At 41.1% G+C, this 18,113-nt stretch overlaps 1 protein-coding gene across 3 annotated transcripts in view; it reads left to right on the forward strand.

Annotated features, from left to right (window-relative positions):
• Window positions 1-18,113, forward strand: part of SERAC1 (serine active site containing 1) — a 106,809-nt gene that overhangs the window by 57,837 nt on the left and 30,859 nt on the right. For 2 of the 3 annotated variants that reach the window (XM_056567098.1, XM_056567099.1), the window contains exons 7-11: window positions 3,038-3,159; window positions 6,924-7,052; window positions 15,265-15,378; window positions 16,140-16,302; window positions 16,675-16,825. In XM_056567098.1, the coding sequence (XP_056423073.1) occupies window positions 3,038-3,159; window positions 6,924-7,052; window positions 15,265-15,378; window positions 16,140-16,302; window positions 16,675-16,825 (679 nt within the window). The remainder of the gene's footprint in view (window positions 1-3,037; window positions 3,160-6,923; window positions 7,053-15,264; window positions 15,379-16,139; window positions 16,303-16,674; window positions 16,826-18,113) is intronic. The other variant, XM_056567100.1, reaches the window with a different exon arrangement.

Below are 18,113 nucleotides of genomic sequence, written 5' to 3' on the forward strand. Positions count from 1 at the left end.
AAAATACATTTGAAGAAGAGAGTCAGAAGTTATATCAGAGATTTAGGCAAAGAGGGTACCCGAGAAAACACCTCAAAAAAGCCTATCAGCTTGCTCAAACTACAGAGAGAAGTGCCATGCTCTCAGAATCCAATATTAGGGATAACCCAGACCGTATACGTTGCATAGGGAATTTTGATGGTAACAACAATCAGATTATTTGAATTTTACATAAGCATTGGCATCTCGTCTGTAGGGACAGAGATCTTAGGGCCCTTTGTTGGTAATGGCCCTAGCATTACTTTCAGGAGGGGACCTAACTTACGTGACCAGTTAGTGCGAAGCCATTTGGCGGTACAAGAAATGAGAGACACCTGGCTAAAAAATAGAACAATTGGGTCTTTTCAGTGTGGACACTGCTCCTTTTTCTCTTTCATGACGTAAACTAAAAATTTTATTAACCCCATAGATTCTCGGACATATGAAATTAGGCAGTTTAATAACTGCAGTAGTAAAAACATGATATACATAGCACAGTGCACGTGTCCGAGGATGTATGTGGGCAAAAACGACACTAGCTAAAAAGACGGGTCTCCCAACATTTGAGTTGTGTCCGAACCAATAAGGACACTCCTTTAGCTCGGCACATGCAATTGCAACATAATAACAATCTGGCTGAGATTAAATTCATAGGAGTATGTCAATTATGTCTAGGTCCGAGACGGGGAGACATAGACAGGAAACTGTTACAAGAGGAGGCAAGGGGGATTCACCGACTTAAAAGTATGACACCCTTGGGCCTGAATGAGGGTTTCTCTAATGCTGCCTTTCTAGAATAAGCGTAACGAGAATTAATATATGTTATTATTATCTTATATAGTTCCTGTTATGTGACTGTAATATTCTCTCCAACAGATGCCTCCTTATATAAGAATAAAAAGTATACCATCCTCTCCATTTCCACCTGATAGTAAGAAGGATCCCCAATCAAGTTCTGCTTATAAGCCTGACCTCTATCTTAAGTAAGATCATTCATAATGATGATATTTCATCATTTTGTCATATTTTGTTGTAACAAATTATTTTACAGACCTTAGGTACTGTTTATGTTAAAAAAGAGACGCCTGAATACCCACGATTAATTTGTAATTAATTCCTGTTAAATCCTTTAATAAAATACTTTGAAATGTAATTTGTAATTAATTGGGCACACATGAATAAATACTATGACTAAGAACATTGGATGCAATTGGAATATTTATAAAAACAATAAAATAACAGCAATACTCTGATCAGTAAGTCATAATTAAGATATATTAAAGGGGTTATCCAGGAAAAAACTTTTTTTTATATATCAACTGGCTCCAGGAAGTTAAAGGGGTATTCCAGGCAAAAACTTTTTTTTATATATCAACTGGCTCCGGAAAGTTAAACAGATTTGTAAATTACTTCTATTAAAAAATCGTAATCTTTCCAATAGTTATTAGCTTCTGAAGTTGAGTTGTTGTTTTCTGTCTAACTGCTCTATGATGACTCACGTCCCGGGAGCTGTGCAGTTCCTATAGGGAAATTTTCCCATCATGCACAGCTCCCGGGACGTGACATCATCATAGAGCAGTTAGACAGAAAACTTTAGAAGCTAATAACTATTGGAAGGATTAAGATTTTTTAATAGAAGTAATTTACAAATCTGTTTAACTTTCTGGAGGCAGTTGATATATATATATAAAAAATGTTTTGCCTGGAATACCCCTTTAAACAGATTTGTAAATTACTTCTATTAAAAAATCTTAATCCTTTCAGTAGTTATGAGCTGCTGAAGTTGAGTTATTTCTGTCTAAGTACTCTCTGATGACACCTGTCTCGGGAACCCAGTTTAGAAGCAAATCCCCATAGCAAACCTACTCTGTGCAGTTCCCGAGACAAGCAGAGATGTCAGCAGAGAGCACTGTTGCCAGACAGAAAACAACAACTCAACTTCAGCAGCTGATATTTATTGAAAGGATTAAGATTTTTTATTGGAAGTAGTTTACAAATCTGTTTAACTTTCTGGAGCCAGTTGATATATAAAAAAAAGTTTTTACTGGAATACCCCTTTAATAACAGTAAAAACTGTAAGGACATGGGACATGATTAGTATGTCCAGTAAAACAAAATACAAATATGATAATATATGATAAACATTTTTTGCTCCTTAGATTCGCCCAAATATTATAAACATCTAAAATGTGATGATATTCCGTACTTATAACTAATATCAAAAGATACCAGGTCTCTGATAAAAGGATGTTTTATTGTAATTGTACAACATAGTGACAAGTAGAAGTAACACAGGTATATGCACAAGCGCACAATGAGTTCTAATATACTGTTTAAAACTAAAGTATGCGCGCATGTGTGAGCAAATGATTTTCCATACCGACTGAGTATAAGTTTGCGCGCATGCGCGAGCGAAGACGAGGCTACGGTCCAGTCTTGTGACCGGCCAGCAGACGGAAGTGCGGTGCATGAAGATAGAGTCATCCTCATTTCCGTTTCTCTGACAGGTAAAATAAAAGCAGGACATTGATTTGACTATAAGAGAGGGGGTGATCGGTAGGAGATAGGCGCAGGTTGATGGCAACCTGACACCTATCTTATATAAGGACGTGAGGTCCACGTGGAGGGATGTTTTCCCACATATCCTCCTGAGGACGGTGCTGAAGAACCGAAACTAGTAGAGGGGGGCAGATTCGGTGGTTTAATGTGTGTCACAGTTATCCAGGGATAGGGGAGACTGCAGATACTAATGACTAGGGGTTTATCCCCAGTAATGTTTACAACAGATCTGTGACACTGAAGTTTTAACTAATGTCACGTGGTGTATATTGAAGATTTTATAATTTATATATCTAATAAAAGTTAAATTTTAAGGGGGTTGTCCCTAAAGGGATCTTGTGCCCCGGGCTTTGTGCCCTGGGTTTTTGTAATTCAGATTATATAGTGATCCCTGGCTCCCAAAGGGGATCATTGTGGCTATATTCTTCTCAAACAAGCACCAAACTTTGTATTTTTGCAGATTACCAGTATCGGACAGTGGCACAAGCATGTGACAGACGAACAACAGTTGGGTTAGCTAGGACTAAAGATGTTGATATGCGATTCTTCCTTCCACCTCCAGCACTGCCAAAAGTTGATCATGTGAGTGACCAAACAAATTTATAAGTGAGAATGAACAAATGCATATGGATTTTCTGGGAAGTAAAATGCTATATAAAGCTGAGGGTGCTATGAAAATAAAAAGAAACAGGTAAAGAGCATTTCTAAAGAAATAGCAGGATTACCCAGGTGCTGAATGGACCTTCACCATAGGATGCAGACAAACTTCTCAATAATCCACATGCAATGTGTTTCTCTGCTCAATGACTGCGTCTTCAGGGACATGCCTAACAAAGTGGCCATTAAAAGAGACTTATCATGTAGAAAAACGTATTCCCTATTTAAAGGATACCGGATACATTTTAGATTGTGAGTGTCCGACTGATGTTATCCCCGCGGTCTTCTGCACACGACCCCTGCTCTCCCCGGGAACAAGGCGTGTCGACCCCTGCACAAAACAGTGGCCGAAACGCATTGCACTGTTAACAAAAAAGTTTATCTGCATCCTGTCGTAAAGGGCTGTTCAGCGCCAGTGTAATCCTGTAATATTCTTTAGAAGTGCTCTTTCCATGTTTCTACATACCATTCCTGGACAGGAAGACTGCTGAGGGACTTTTACGTTCACATCACATAGGAATAGTGCACCCTGTGTTTAATCCCAGCAACTCTTTCCCTGCTTACGTGCATAGCCGCCCTAAGTAGTGGCTCTACAACTTGGAGCCAGTCCCTCCACTGACTAAAGTGCAGGGGCAAACTAAAAAACAGCAGGAATGCAAAGAAGTAAACAGATATGAGAAAAACATAGCCACAAGTATATAGTGTGTAGACAACAGCCTAATGAACAAAGCAAGATACAGCAGGTATGAGAATATGCGCTCAGCGCTGGGAGCAGGCGACATTATCCCCATGTGGCCGCGGGCTCTGCACAGACTTTAGCTCCGCCCACCCGCGGCCAGCTAGGATTGTTCCTAGCGTGCGAATCCTTCTCCAATAAGCACTGTGTGCGCTCAGAGAAGTTTCTCTGGCCCAATCCGAGGCGCTTTTGTTTCTTCACAGCCCCTCTGTTCATTGGCCATACATTCTCAGCCCCTCCTCCCCTCTCTCTCTCTCTCTCTCTTAACTGCACTGAAGTTCTCCTCACAGTAGCTACGTTGCTGAGGACACAGACTCCAGGTGAGACTGTTTCATTTTACTATGTCCGAGCCCAGACCTGTTCCTCCCTCTAAGCAGTTAACTGGGACCCTGGTCACCTATTATACCTGCAAGGACTGTAATACAAAAATGTCTGGTTCTGCTGAACCCACTTGTTCCGCCTGCACCACTGCACCCCCTGACTCCCCTGGTGTTTCTACTCAGGATGCTCCTCCAGACCCTGTAGGCTCTGCTACACCTCCAGTCTGGATATCCTCCCTCTCCCAGTCTATTTCCGACTTGGCTCAGGTCTCCCGTTCTGTGGTGACTGCCTTGGAAAGGTCCTCCATATGCCAACACTTCAGAGAGACCCACTCTCCCTCTCCCTATATTAACCGCTCTCGAAGCATAATAGGGGTGTATCATCCGACTCATCTGCTGAATCTTCTAGCAGACACAGGCGCTCCCCTCAGAGGATGCTCCCCTGGTCGCCACTCTGGCTCCCCAGGTCAGTATATCCCTCTTCCAGGGCTGCCTCCACTCGTTCTCACTCACCTGGAGAACTTGTAGATGAGGCTTCTGATTCGGCCTCTGACTCAGAGGACCACACAGATGTGTCTGACACGGTGGACTCATTGGTTTCGGCCATAAGGGACACCTTTCACCTAGAAGACCCAGGAATTTTGGACGTAGCTCCAGAAGTTTCCTTTCATCGTGCCTGACCGGCACCCAAGATTTTCAGCTCTCACGCTGAATTTGACTCCTTGCTGGAGTCCGCCTGGAGGAACCCTGACAAAAAGTTTCAGGGATGCCTGACTCCTTTTTTTGTTCTTACGGACGGTGATTGTAAGAGACAACCTGCTTCTGAGGCCACCATTTCTCGGTGGATCCGATCTGCTATTTCAGAAGCTTACCGCTGCAAGGAGAAGATCCTACCCTTCAGGGTTTTGGCTCATTCCACCTGTTCTATCGGGGCATCCTGGGCCCTCCGCAACAAGGCTTCGGCCTCGCAGATCTGTAAAGTGGCCACTTGGTCGTCTTTGCACACTTTCGCAAGGTTCTACCAGATTCACTTCAGTTCTACTTTGCATCAGCTGATGCTAGTCTGGGCTGTAAGGTGTTGCAGGCGGCGGTGGTCCAGCCGTCCACCTGACTGATTTCCTTGCCCACCCAAGGGACGGCTTTGGTATGTCCCATGGTCTGTGTCCCCCAGTGGAGCCGATAGAGAAAAGGAGATTTTTATACTTACCATAAAATCTCTTTCTCGAAGGATCCATTGGGGGACACAGCTCCCACCCTTTTTCAGGTGTTCCTATTTCAGTTGTCTGTCCGAGGGTGTGTTCAGTTACTTTTTCTTCTGGTTTCTCGGACAGTTCGTGGTCTTTCTCTTATTTTTCTTTCTCTCCTATTGCTCTGGGACTAAAACTGATTAGCTCAGTTGCCTGGAGGTGGGTATATCCTGCTGGGAGGACCCGACTTTTCTGTTGCCATAATGTCAAGCCTCCTAGAGGCAGCAGCATATACCCATGGTCTGTGTCCCCCAATGGATCCTTTGAGAAAGAGGTTTTTCGGTAAGTATAAAAATCTCCTTTTAATTGTAGGACAACTCCTTTAAATCCTATATTTAGGAACCTTGTGAAATCTAGACAGTTTTTGCTCTTGTATGTATTTAATTATTAATGTTTTAAAAGACAAAAAAGGACAGTCTTTTCATGTATCATTTCTGTTAATTGTGTGCAATGATGATATATGATAACCCAACTCCCATCCTCCGCTGTGGTCCTCTTTATGGTTGTCAGTGGTTGACGCGTCACATTGCAGCTCAGCTAATCACTGGCCACTGTGATGTCCCATCCGGACCAGTGATAGGCTGAATGGAAGTGTGAAGTATTGAGCTCCAACGCTGGTCTTTTTCTGGTGCAGGGGCTTAATACTGCACACCGCAGCTCAGCTAATCACCCGCAGAGGCAGGATATTGTGGCTGCCAGTGATTAGCCGAAAGACAGTATGATGCCAGCAGTTTGGGGACTATGTTTAGAAAGTTCTATGCCAGAGTAACCCTTTAAATAAAAGGCCTTTGTTTAAAAATTATTTTTGTTACATTTTTTTCCTTGTGTTGAGATTTAAATAATTGAAAGCTTTAAAACCCTGTCACTTTTTCCATATTTTGTTATGTTGTGGCCTTGTGCTAAAATAAAAAAAATTAAATATATACCGTACATTATATTTTTTTCCCATCAGTCTGCAGTCAATACCCCATAATAAGAATGTAAAAAATTTTACAAATTTTGCAAATCTGAATACTCATGTGAGTGCAATAATTTTGTTTTCCCTTTTCAGTAATTTAACAGAGATTGTTTTAACTTTTCATTATGAGGTATTAAGTGCAGAATGATAGGGGATTTTTTTATTCTACTGAAGTTCACGCAATAACAAAATGTTATAAAACACGCCTCAGAACTTCTGGGGCTTGGTTTAGCCTCTTTTACATAAAAGCACAGACAGATATATGAATGTTTCTTTTTGTCCGAACTGCTAACTAAGACTGTCCGCAGTATTGAACAGGATTTGCAGCTGTCAGATTCCTTTTACCCATATAAAACTAATGTACCCTTAGGTTCTTGATTCTATATTCTTTTATTCTGCATCAGCCTATTTTATTATTTGGGTTGCAGAACCATTCAATGGAGGATGAGATACGCCAGTTGCTGTCCTCTCTTCCACAGACAGAATTTGACCAGTGCATAAAGTATTTTACGTCATTGGCATTGAGAGAGAGCAGTCAGTCTCTAGTAGCCCAAAGGGTAAGTGAGGACATCTACGTGTTTATCTTTTTTCTTTTCCTTAAACCTTGCACATTTAAAACTGGCCACTAAGCCATTAAAAAGCCAGTAAAGAACAATGTTGGCCTTGCCACTATGCCACTACTTGCCACTATGATTTTCTGATTAGTTTGGTCATAATATGCTAATCCAGTGCTATTTTTCATATTACTTGGGAATTGCTGTCGAGGAGTATTGGGAACACAGTCCCCCTGCATGTATATGTTTGGTCTATCGTAAGTGTGTCTTTTGGTAACCTATCTATAAGTAAGACAAACCATTTTGCTAGATGTGTAAACACATGACTACAAAACCTAGGATAAAATAACTGACAAATATGTCCTTATTTCTTAAAGGGATATTCCATTACATTAAGTCTTATCCCCTATCTACAGGGTAGGGGATAAGTGTCTGATTTCTAGGGGTCTGGCAATTATCTCAGTCCCCCGTACCTCCCGATGTGATATTATCTGGTTCCCCACAGGTCGCTCTGTTTCCTACTCCCGGCTTGTCTTGGCAGTGATGGCCCACTCAGTCAATTGTTTCTGGAGCAGTGATAGGTGGAACATGCCGTCACTGCCAAGATAAGTCTGCATTGTAAGTAGGGAAGCAGAGCGGCGAACAGGGGACTAGATAATCTCACACCAAAAGCTGTGGGTCAAAGCAAACTATCCAAATGTTATATTTAGTTGGATAACCCGTTTAGGGTGCGTTCCCACTTGGCGTATACGCAGCGTATTTCCCGCTGCGCAAAATTTGCGGCAGCAGCAGGAAATACGCTCCATATTCCTTGCTCACTATACACACGGCTTACCGGCGGCAGCCCTATGTGTGCAGTGAGTTTTGGAGGTGGAGCCACGCATCACAGTCACACCGGCACACGGCCCCGCCTCTAAAACTCACTACACACATAGGGCTGCCGCCGGAAAGCCCTGTGTGTATAGTGAGCGAAGAATAGGCAACATATTTCCCACTGCTGCCGCAAATTTTGCGCAGCGTGAAATACGCTGCGTATACGCCAGATGGGAATGCACCCTAAAAGTGTTACTATAATTTTTGCAAAATCCTGATATGTTGTCCAGACATGTCAAAAGTTTAGTTTACATCAGTCCTGAGATCTGCTGCAATCGTGTGTTAAAGCCAGATGAAGCAAGTGGCAGCACGCATCACTTCCCAGGTGGCTGCCCAATCACACTGATATCTTACGATCACTGTGGGTATCAGAACTGAAACCCAGTGTGATCTAAACTTTTGACATCTCTGGATAACTTGTCAGAAGTTTGTAAGTATGAGAGCAATGCTTTAAAGGCGCATATGTCCTACCTCAGCCACAGTGTGTTATAAGCGCTCAGGAAAACATTACAAAAATGGATTTGGAGATAAGAAGCAAGACAGTCAAAGAGTACAATTACAAATCAGAAAAGTATATTCTTAAGGTTAATATGTCCTGATAATAATTTTATAAGTTTAAGTTTGATGAGGATATGCTGCTAGACAATAAACCATACCACTCTGGTAATGTCAGTATGTGAATAGTTAAAGGGATATTCTGGGTTTATACTTTTATGTAGGTATGAGCCTGTGATGCCAAGTTCTAGGACTGTGTACTATCATTTTACTACCTTTCTGTGCCGCATATTCCCCTTTTCTTGTTGTGTGTCTGCCCAATGGAAATTCTGTAGTCTGCGGCTTTCTAGATTAGTGTACTTTTAGGCCTTTTTTTTTTTTACATTGCATTATAACTCACAGGGAGCTTGGCTGCTTCTTTTCTCACCTGACAAGCCTGTCGTTTCAGCTTTCCTCCTGTGTGGCGTATCTGTACGTGCCACTGCGACAGCCCTGAATCCGTCCCCCGATGTCATGTGAACTCAGAAGACGAGACAAGGTGAGACAAGAAGCAGCCAAGTCTCCTGCATAGGAAACCAGGAAAGACACAAAACAATACTAATTTAGATAGCAACTAAAACAGAACTTACGGGAGCAGAAACACAACATAAAAAGAGGACAATGCGGTACAGAAAGATAATAAAAGTATGTTACACAGTTATAACTTGGCATCACATACTTATTTACATAAAAAGAAAGACCCAGAATACCCCTGTAAACATAATCACATTTGTTTAGTCAAAATCCTGTGTTTTTTTTCTTAAACCCTTCAGACCAATCTGCTTTTGTCAAGCTTCAAATGTTTTATTTTATTTTTTTGTAGTGGTAACTGCAGATGCAATATATTTTCCATGACACTTCAATATGTAGGGAAATATGTTTTTGTGTATGCCTTTTAGGAGACACATTACCCCCCCAGGCAATCGTTCAAACTGCAAAACAAGTGGGTAAAGCTTGTCATGTGAGGATGACACCATTTAGGCTTATATAATAGAACAGTGTTCTACAATTTTGTTGTAATGGTCTTTTAAAGGGGTACTCCCGTGGAAAACTTTATTTATTTATTTATTTTTTTTAAATCAGCTGGTGCCAGAAAGTTAAACAGATTTGTAAATTACTTCTATTAAAAAAATCTTAATCCTTCCAGTACTTTTTAGGGGCTGTATACTACAGAAGAAATGCTTTTCGTTTTGGATTTCTCTTCTGTCACGGCCACAGTGCTCTCTTCTGACCTCTCCTGTCCATTTTAGGAACTGTCCAGAGCAGCATATGTTTGCTATGGGGATTTTCTCCTGCTCTGGACAGTTCCTAAAATGGACAGCAGAGGTCAGCAGAGAGCACTGTGGTCATGACAGAAGAGAAATCCAAAAAGAAAAGCATTTCCTCTGTAGTATACAGCCCCTAAAAAGTACTGGAAGGATTAAGATTTTTTTAATAGAAGTAATTTATAAATCTGTTTCTAGCACCAGTTGTTTAAAAAAAAAAAGTTTTCCATGGGAGTACCCCTTTAAGGAAACCCCATTGCTCTACAATTATTAACTTCTTTAGAAGATTAATCTATTGTATTCCAATACCTGGTTATTAAATAAAATATTTTTTGTAAATCTTCATAAATGTTTGGGAGCTGAATTGCTTCACTGAAAGCAGGAAACTTGAGCACCAAACCCATTGGAAAAACAATTTCCCAGTATGGCACGAAGTGAATGTTTGCTTGTTGATTGTTTATATGCTTAAAAGATATGCTTGAATCAATGGCTTTTGAAATCTTTATAAAAATATTCTTTTTATTACTTGAAATGGTCTTTATTATTTCATTGCTACTCCACTCGTCTCATACATGTCCATGGGGAAGACTATGGTCTAGATTTATCAAACTGTGTGAGAGAAAAAATAGAGGGGGAGATTTAATAAACCTGTCCAGAGGAAAAGTTGCTGAGTTGCCCATAGCAACCAATCAGCTTCCTTCTTTCATTTTAGAAAAGGCCTCTGAAAAATGAAACAAGCAATCTGATTGGTTGCTATGGGCAACTCAGCAACTTCCCCTCTGGACATGTTTGATAACTCCCTCAGAGTGTTTTCCCACACCAACCAATCACAGCTCAGCTTTCACTTTACCAGAGCTCATTAGCTGAGCTGTGATTGGTTGCTGTGGGAAAATCACTCTCTATTTTTTCTCTCACACAGTTTAATAAATCTGGGGCTATATTTTTAAAGGGGTAATCCAGTGGATTTAGTTAATTTGTCATCATCCTCAGGCTGGCTACTAAAATAATAAACACTTTAACTCACAGAGCCATCTATATTGACCTCAAGATGCAGCTAAGTGAACAATACTCTTGTAACTACAATAACCGCATACTCACACTCTGCACTGGGGGGAGTAACGAGGATATAGCTCACTGCACAGATGAAGCAATACAACTTTGAAATGAAACTTAAAGACTATCCTATAGAACAGAAATAGGTAGCCAGTGGTACGATGAAAAAACTGTTTATTCGGATCCCATAAAACCAAGCACTGTGCTGAGACAAAGGGTGTATACCCGAAACGCGTCCACGCTGATTATTGGTTGTTGGTTGCCTGGCTGAGTCCCGCTTGCATGCGGTTTTATGGGATCCGAATAAACAGTTTTTTCATCGTACCACTGGCTACCTATTTCTGTTCTATTGCCTATGCTGGAGTCTGCAGCCGTGTTGGGTGTCCTGAGAGCTGACCTCCTCTACTTTTTAAAGACTATCATGTTTAGAAATAATGTATGAATGGAATTGAGTGACCACATGCTTACTATTGGACTTGTGCAATACCGGGGATTTTCTGCAATAATGTCTGCAGATAATCTGGTGCAATGAATGGGACACAGTGCAATCATTGATAATATATGTACCTTTGGAAAAGCGTCACTGGCAGCAACCAAACTTACCAAGTAGGTGCGTCATTGGGACACTTTGCAATTGCTGTTATATATGCACCAGGAAAAAATACCCATGGTATTGGGAGACTGCATACTGTACCGTTAGCAGGCGAATATACATACAATTAATTACGGAATATGTGGCACATTCAATCTGAACATTGAGTATGAAGAATCACATTTCAGTGAGTCAAAGTGTGAAGTGATACAGTCTTGTGGCAGAATATATAGACTGTGTATACATGGTACTGGCCGTTGTAATATTTTAGTGATTTATTACCAAGTGTGCAATATTTTAAGAGTAAATACAATAAAAGTAATGTTTTAAAAGGTTCACTTGGAATATGCTCTGTTTAACTCACCTTCCGCCGCTCCTCATAGCTCCGGTATCGGGGCGTCCAGTCCACGGTGGATGACTCTGCTTTCCCCTGTCCTGCAGGGCATAGGGTCTTGAAACAAAGAAGAACGCTGATCCAGCAGTTTGGAAAAATATTCGGCTTTATTGTTATCCTCACAAATAAAAGTACATTCACTTCACATCACTGATTCCAATCTTGACATGTTTTGAGCGCATGCAATGCTCTTAAATGCTCAAACTTTCAGGTGCATCTAATTTAAACTAACCTTTCAATGTAGAATGCCGAAAATACAGAGCAAGTAAAAACAATGAACTGATAAACGCAAGCCTGCAGTTAATCTGGGGTACGGCCACAGTGGTTCGAATGTGAACGTATCCCTGCGGTACCACAAATACCACAATGTCTAAGTGCCCGACAGAAAAAGCAAAAAGAAAATACTTAAAGGGGTATTCCGGGCAAAAACATTTTATCCCCTATGCAAAGGATAGGGGATAAGATGTCTGATCGCAGGGGGCCCGCTGCTGAGACCCCCCGCGATCTCCCTGCAGGGGACCGCGTCTCTAGTTTCGGAAACCTCCGGGTTTCCAGGACTGGGGACGTGACATCACGCCACACCAACTCCATTCATGTCTGGGGCGTGGCGTGACGTCTCGTCCCCAGTATCGGAAACCTGGAGGTTTCCGAAACTGGAGATTCAGCACCCGCATAGAATGCGGGTGCTGCAGGGAGATCGTGGGGGTCTCACCGTAGGGGATAAAATACTTTTGCCCGGAATACCCCTTTAATGAAAATAGGACCTGGAGGTCTCATTGTATAACGTATCAAGAGCAAAAAAATAACCTGTATGGACATTAAGACAAGGTGTATCAATCACAGAAATGGTGAATGAATGACTAAATGAGGTATACATCAAAATGATTTAAAAAAAAAAAAAAAGCAAAAGAATAATAGCAGAGCAACAAAACAGCAAAATGTAGAAAATCTGCCTATGTAAAAACTTGATAAAATAGCCTAGTTGCGATGCAATAACTAATAATGAAAGAGAAACTCTTTGCGCAGATTTATCTCGTTCAACATTCTAGAATCCAAAGTAAAGTCGATTTCTGATGTTGGTATAATAATGTCATTAACATGCTCGAAAAAGCTTGTCTTAAGTTTTCTAGTGGTGCATCCCACATATTTTTGCAACATTCTCTGCATTCAGTGACATAAATACAATTTGTAGTGTTAAAATTCAAATAATCCCTGATGGTGTAGGTTTTGGTAAAATCCTTGCAAGGTTTGGCAAATTTGCAAGTGCGTTTTTAAGCCAAGTAGATTTTTTTAGTGGCATTGGATGTGATTATAAAAGGTGACAACAAGTCATTTCGAGTTTGATCTCTCTTTGGAACTATTCTACATCCTTGCAAAATGGAGGACATTCATTCATCATCCGTCAATAGATGTAAGTTACATTTGATTATTTGTTTGATCATGTTAAATTGTAGTGTATACCTTATGCTTAGAATTGGGGCTTGAGAAACATCTTTCTTTTTTCTGCATGATTTGGTCTCAGATTTTTTAGTTAAAAGCTTGTTACGATCTTTCTTGGTTACTGATGTGTATGCCTGCTGTAAATCTTTTTTCTTATATCCTCGCATTTGCAACCTAGTAGTGAGTTGATTTGTCTCACTTTGGAAGTCTGGTACATTTGTTGCTCTGCTATTATTCTTTTAATTTCATTTTTTGCTTTTTTTTTATCATTTTGATGTACGGTATATCTCATTTAGTCATTTACCATTTCTGTAATTGTTACACTTTGTCTTGATATGTTACACAATGAGACATCCAGGTCCTGTTTTCATTAAGCATTTTCTTTTTCCTTTTTCTGTCGGACACTTAGACTTTGTGGTATTTGTGCTATTTGTTCACATTTGAACCACCGTGGCTGCACCACACATTAACTGTAGGCTTGCTTTGATCAGTTCATTGGAACTTGCTCTGTATTTTCGGCATTCTATATTGAATGGCTAGTTTTAATCAGATGCACCTGAAAGTTTGAGCATTTAAGAGCATTTCATGCTGGTCTCGGTATCTTTTGACAAAGAGTGCATGCACTGGAAACATGTCAAGATTTGAATCAGTGATGTGACGTGAATGTACTCTTATTTGTGAGGATAACAATAAAGCCGCATATTTTTCCAAAGTGCTTGATCACCGTTTTTCTTTATTTCATGATTGGACACCATGAGCCTGAGTGTGGATCCGTGCACAGGAATCTGTGGAGATAAGCTGGACTCTGTTCACATTTAGAGCATAGGGTCTACAGCCGGGGGAACTGACAGTACGGCTTGCCAATCACTGCTATTGTAGTGGTTGTTGAAATGAAGCAGACTTTCAACTGAGGCTGACCGGAGATGGGGTACCCTGATCCCGGAGCTTTCAGGGAGCCCCAGAAGGTGTTTATTATTTTTGTAGGCAGCCTGGGGCCAATAACAAATTAACTAAATCCACTGGTTTAACTATATCTCTTTCCTCAATACAGTATTATTATTAAATTGTACGGACCTCTAAAATATTCTAACCTTTGTTCTAAATATAATTAAGATTATCCTCTGTTTTTTAGCTTTATTTATTAATCTTGCATTTGGCATTTCAGCTTTTACATTTGTAATTTACTGATATATCTGCAGTATTAGAGGTATTAAAGGAGTACTCCGGGGCACACTTTTTTCATTTTATCCCGTCCGGGCTGCAAAATTAAAGAAAACACACTTTATCTTACCTGCCAACGAGCTCCCGGAGCTCCGGTACAGGTGTTCGGTCCCCAGGCTGTATTCTTCTTACTTCCTGTTAGCCCGGCACGTCACACGGAGATTCAGCCTATCACTGGCCGAGGCGGGACATCGCTGCAGCCAATGATAGGCTGAAGCTCCGTGTGACGTGCCGGGCAACAGGAAGTAAGAAGAATACAGCCCGGGGACCGAACACCTGTACCGGAGCTCCTGGGGCTCGTTGGCAGGTAAGATAAAGTGTATTTTCTTTTATTTTGCAGCCCGGACGGGATAAAATGAAAAAAGTGTGCACCGGACTACTCCTTTAAGGAGAGTGCAAGTGTAGCTGACAGAAGTGTATACATTTTGCAACACAGAAAAGGAAAAACAGATTATTAATGGGGTTATCCCAATATTAAGTCATCACCTAGGTTTTGACTGCTGGTCGACCTGTATGAAAATAGAGGCCACCTATTCCTTGATGTGAGTGACAGCCCCTCGTGCTCAGCCACCACTCTATTCATTCTCTGTGAACCTGCCAAACATAACCAAACCATTAATGAGTTGCCAATGTTGTACCTATCCACAAGAAGGGTAGTAATGAAGAAGCTAGCTACTACAGGCCAGTTAATATCACATTTGAAGCAGTAACAAAACAAAAAAAGAGGATATTTGACAACATAGCATAAAGTTATTGGAAGAGCACAGATATGTCACATGAGGCTCCATCTTTGTGTTCTGGTCCAATACCAGCTTTGAATGTAAACCATTATTCCTATTTCAGAGAGGATTGTGGTGCTTTGGTGGGAACGGGCTACCATATGCTGAAAGTCTCAGTTCTGTTCCATCAGAAAAACTTGAAGTATACAGCTTACAGGCTTTACTGAAACACTCTAGGGTAATGTACACATATTTTTTTCTTCTTTCTCTAAGTTCACAGTAAAATTGTACTGGTTGAGCATTTTTTTTTCTTTTATTATTGTTCTTACAAAATTACATTGTAGAGTATTTCGGAACTGCAGGTGCTCTGTGTGTTGCCATACAGGCGCTGGGCATGTGGCTTTGCCAGGCAGAAGTTGGCATAAGGAAGAGAGTTGTACCTAATTAGTAATAAGAGTAAAGCTAGGTTCACATACAGTATTGTGGTCGGTATTTTTAGCCAATACCAGGAGTGGAAGTAACACAGAGAAAACTATAATGGAAAGATTTGCATCTTTTTCTGTGTTTTTGACCCACTCCTGATTTTGGCTTAAAATGAAAAAAATACTATAGGGGAGATTCATCAAAATCTGTCCAGAAAAAAAGTTGCTGAATCAGATCGCTTCTTTCATTTTTGAAAAGGCCTCTGAAAAATAAAAGCGATCTGATTGGTTGCTATGGGCAACTCAGCAACTTTTTCTCAGGGCAGGTTTTGAGAAATCTCCCCCTGTGTGAGAGCTCAATGCAAAATGAACCATGTTGAAATCCTAAATTAACTTTTGATAATTCTCCCGAACTTGCAAAGTTTTTACAATTACTGAAAAACTAAAACTATAAGATGTGCAGAATTATATTCTATTTTGTGTAACTGCAGCTTCGAAGCACAAGGAATTATATACTGCCTTCTTAAACCTTCCCATCTGACTTACTTTGCTCATAATTTGCCTATTTTTGATATAGATATCTACCCATGTTGACAGTATAGTGTCAAATGGAGGGCTGCAGCTGCTGCAGAGAATATATCTGCTCCGCAAGGATTCTCAGAAAATGCAACGGAGTATAATGCGTGTAATTGGAAACCTGGCTTTACATGAGCATCTGCACTCAAGCATTGTTGATTCAGGTAATGACAGCTGGCGTTCCTGGAAATTAGGTGTATATTTTATAATGGTGTCAGGTAATTTTTGTTACAATATTGGTTTATCCTATGAATCTCTGGTTTAACGAAAATACATTTGCTCCCACAAGAGGTCCCTTGTATTGTTACAAATTGTTGAGCACCTAATAAACACATAGCACTGTTTTTAAAATACTGCCAGACTTAGTTGTCTTGCTATGCAGGGTACTGCAGCACAGCTCCAAGGGAGCGGAGAGAGGGAGTGGCAGAGCTTAAAGCAGAATTACCATCTCAAACATTTATGGCATATCTACAGGATCTACAGAGTCCCACCTGTGGAAACAAAACCCTTTATGTCATATTTCTTTGTTTCTCAAGGCTGGATTTCTTTGCTAGCAGAAGCAATGAAATCTCCATATGTCATTCAGAAGTCGCATGCTGCCAGAGTATTGGCTAATCTGGACCGGGATACAGTTAGTGAAAAATACCCTGATGGAGTTTATGTGCTTCACCCACATCACAGAACTAGGTAAGACGGAATATGCTAGTTTGATATAGTTAGTCTATTAGATTCCCTTAAAAATTTGGAGGTGCAATTGTCACAAAGACAAATTCTCAAATAGCCTGAGGGGTGACAAAGTTGCTGTGGATCTGTCTCCTGTACCTCGTGGTGACAAACTGTTGTAGGCAGACATACACTGCTCAAAAAAATAAAGGGAACACTTAAACAACACAATGTAACTCCAAGTCAATCACACTTCTGTGAAATTACACTGTTCACTCAGGAAGCAACACTGATTGACAATCAATTTCACATGCTGTTGTGCAAATGGAACAGACAACAGGTGGAAATGATAGGCAATTCGCAAGACACCCCAAATAAAGGAGTGGTTCTGCAGGTGGTGATGACAGACCACTTCTCAGTTCCTATGCTTCCTGGCTGATGCACCTTGCCTGACGAAGGGTCCTTTACGGACCAGAAACGCATTGCTATAGTGCGAATAAATCTGATAACAATAATTGTGTGTCCGCACCATTTCTATTGCTGGACACCGGATAAGCCATGGCTGCAGATCCAAGCTACCATCACATTTGACACCCTCTGAGATGTTGTGCTCTTAGCACAACCCGACTTGGTGAGTGAAACTTCACCTATCACCTGCATTTTTTTCATTGACATATTACACTAGGGGCACGAATCCCTTTCTTTTTTGTTTCTTTCTGTGACTGATGTTTTGGTCACTTTTAAATGCTGGCGGTGCTTTCACTCTTGTGGTAGCATGAGACCGAGTCTACAACCCACACCAGGAGACAGGCCAGTACATGAGGAAACATGGAGAAGGCCGAAGGAGGGCAACAACCCAGCAGCAGGACCCTTAACTCTGCCTTTGTGCAAGGAGGAGCACTGCCAGAGACCTGCAAAATGACCTCCAGCAGGCCACAAATATGCATGTGTCCACTCAAACGGACAGAAACAGACTCCATCGGTGATGGGTCAGTAATGGTGTGGGTTGGCATTTCTTTGGGGAGGCCGCACAGCCCTTCATGTGCTTGCCAGAGGTACCCTGACTGCCATTAGGTATCGAGATGAGATCCTCAGACCCCTTGTGAGACCATATACTGGTGCGGTTGACCCTGGGTTCCTCCTAATGTAACATAATGCTAGACCCCATGTGGCTGGAGTGTGTCAACAGTTCCTGCAAGAGGAAGGCAATGATGCTATGGACTGGCCCGTCCATTCCCCAGACCTGAATCCGATTGAGCACATCTGGGACATCATGTCTGGCTTCATCCACCAACACCACTGTCCAGGAGTT

Source organism: Hyla sarda, chromosome 3 (assembly GCF_029499605.1).
Source record: "Hyla sarda isolate aHylSar1 chromosome 3, aHylSar1.hap1, whole genome shotgun sequence".
In the NCBI taxonomy this organism is placed as follows: domain Eukaryota; kingdom Metazoa; phylum Chordata; class Amphibia; order Anura; family Hylidae; genus Hyla; species Hyla sarda.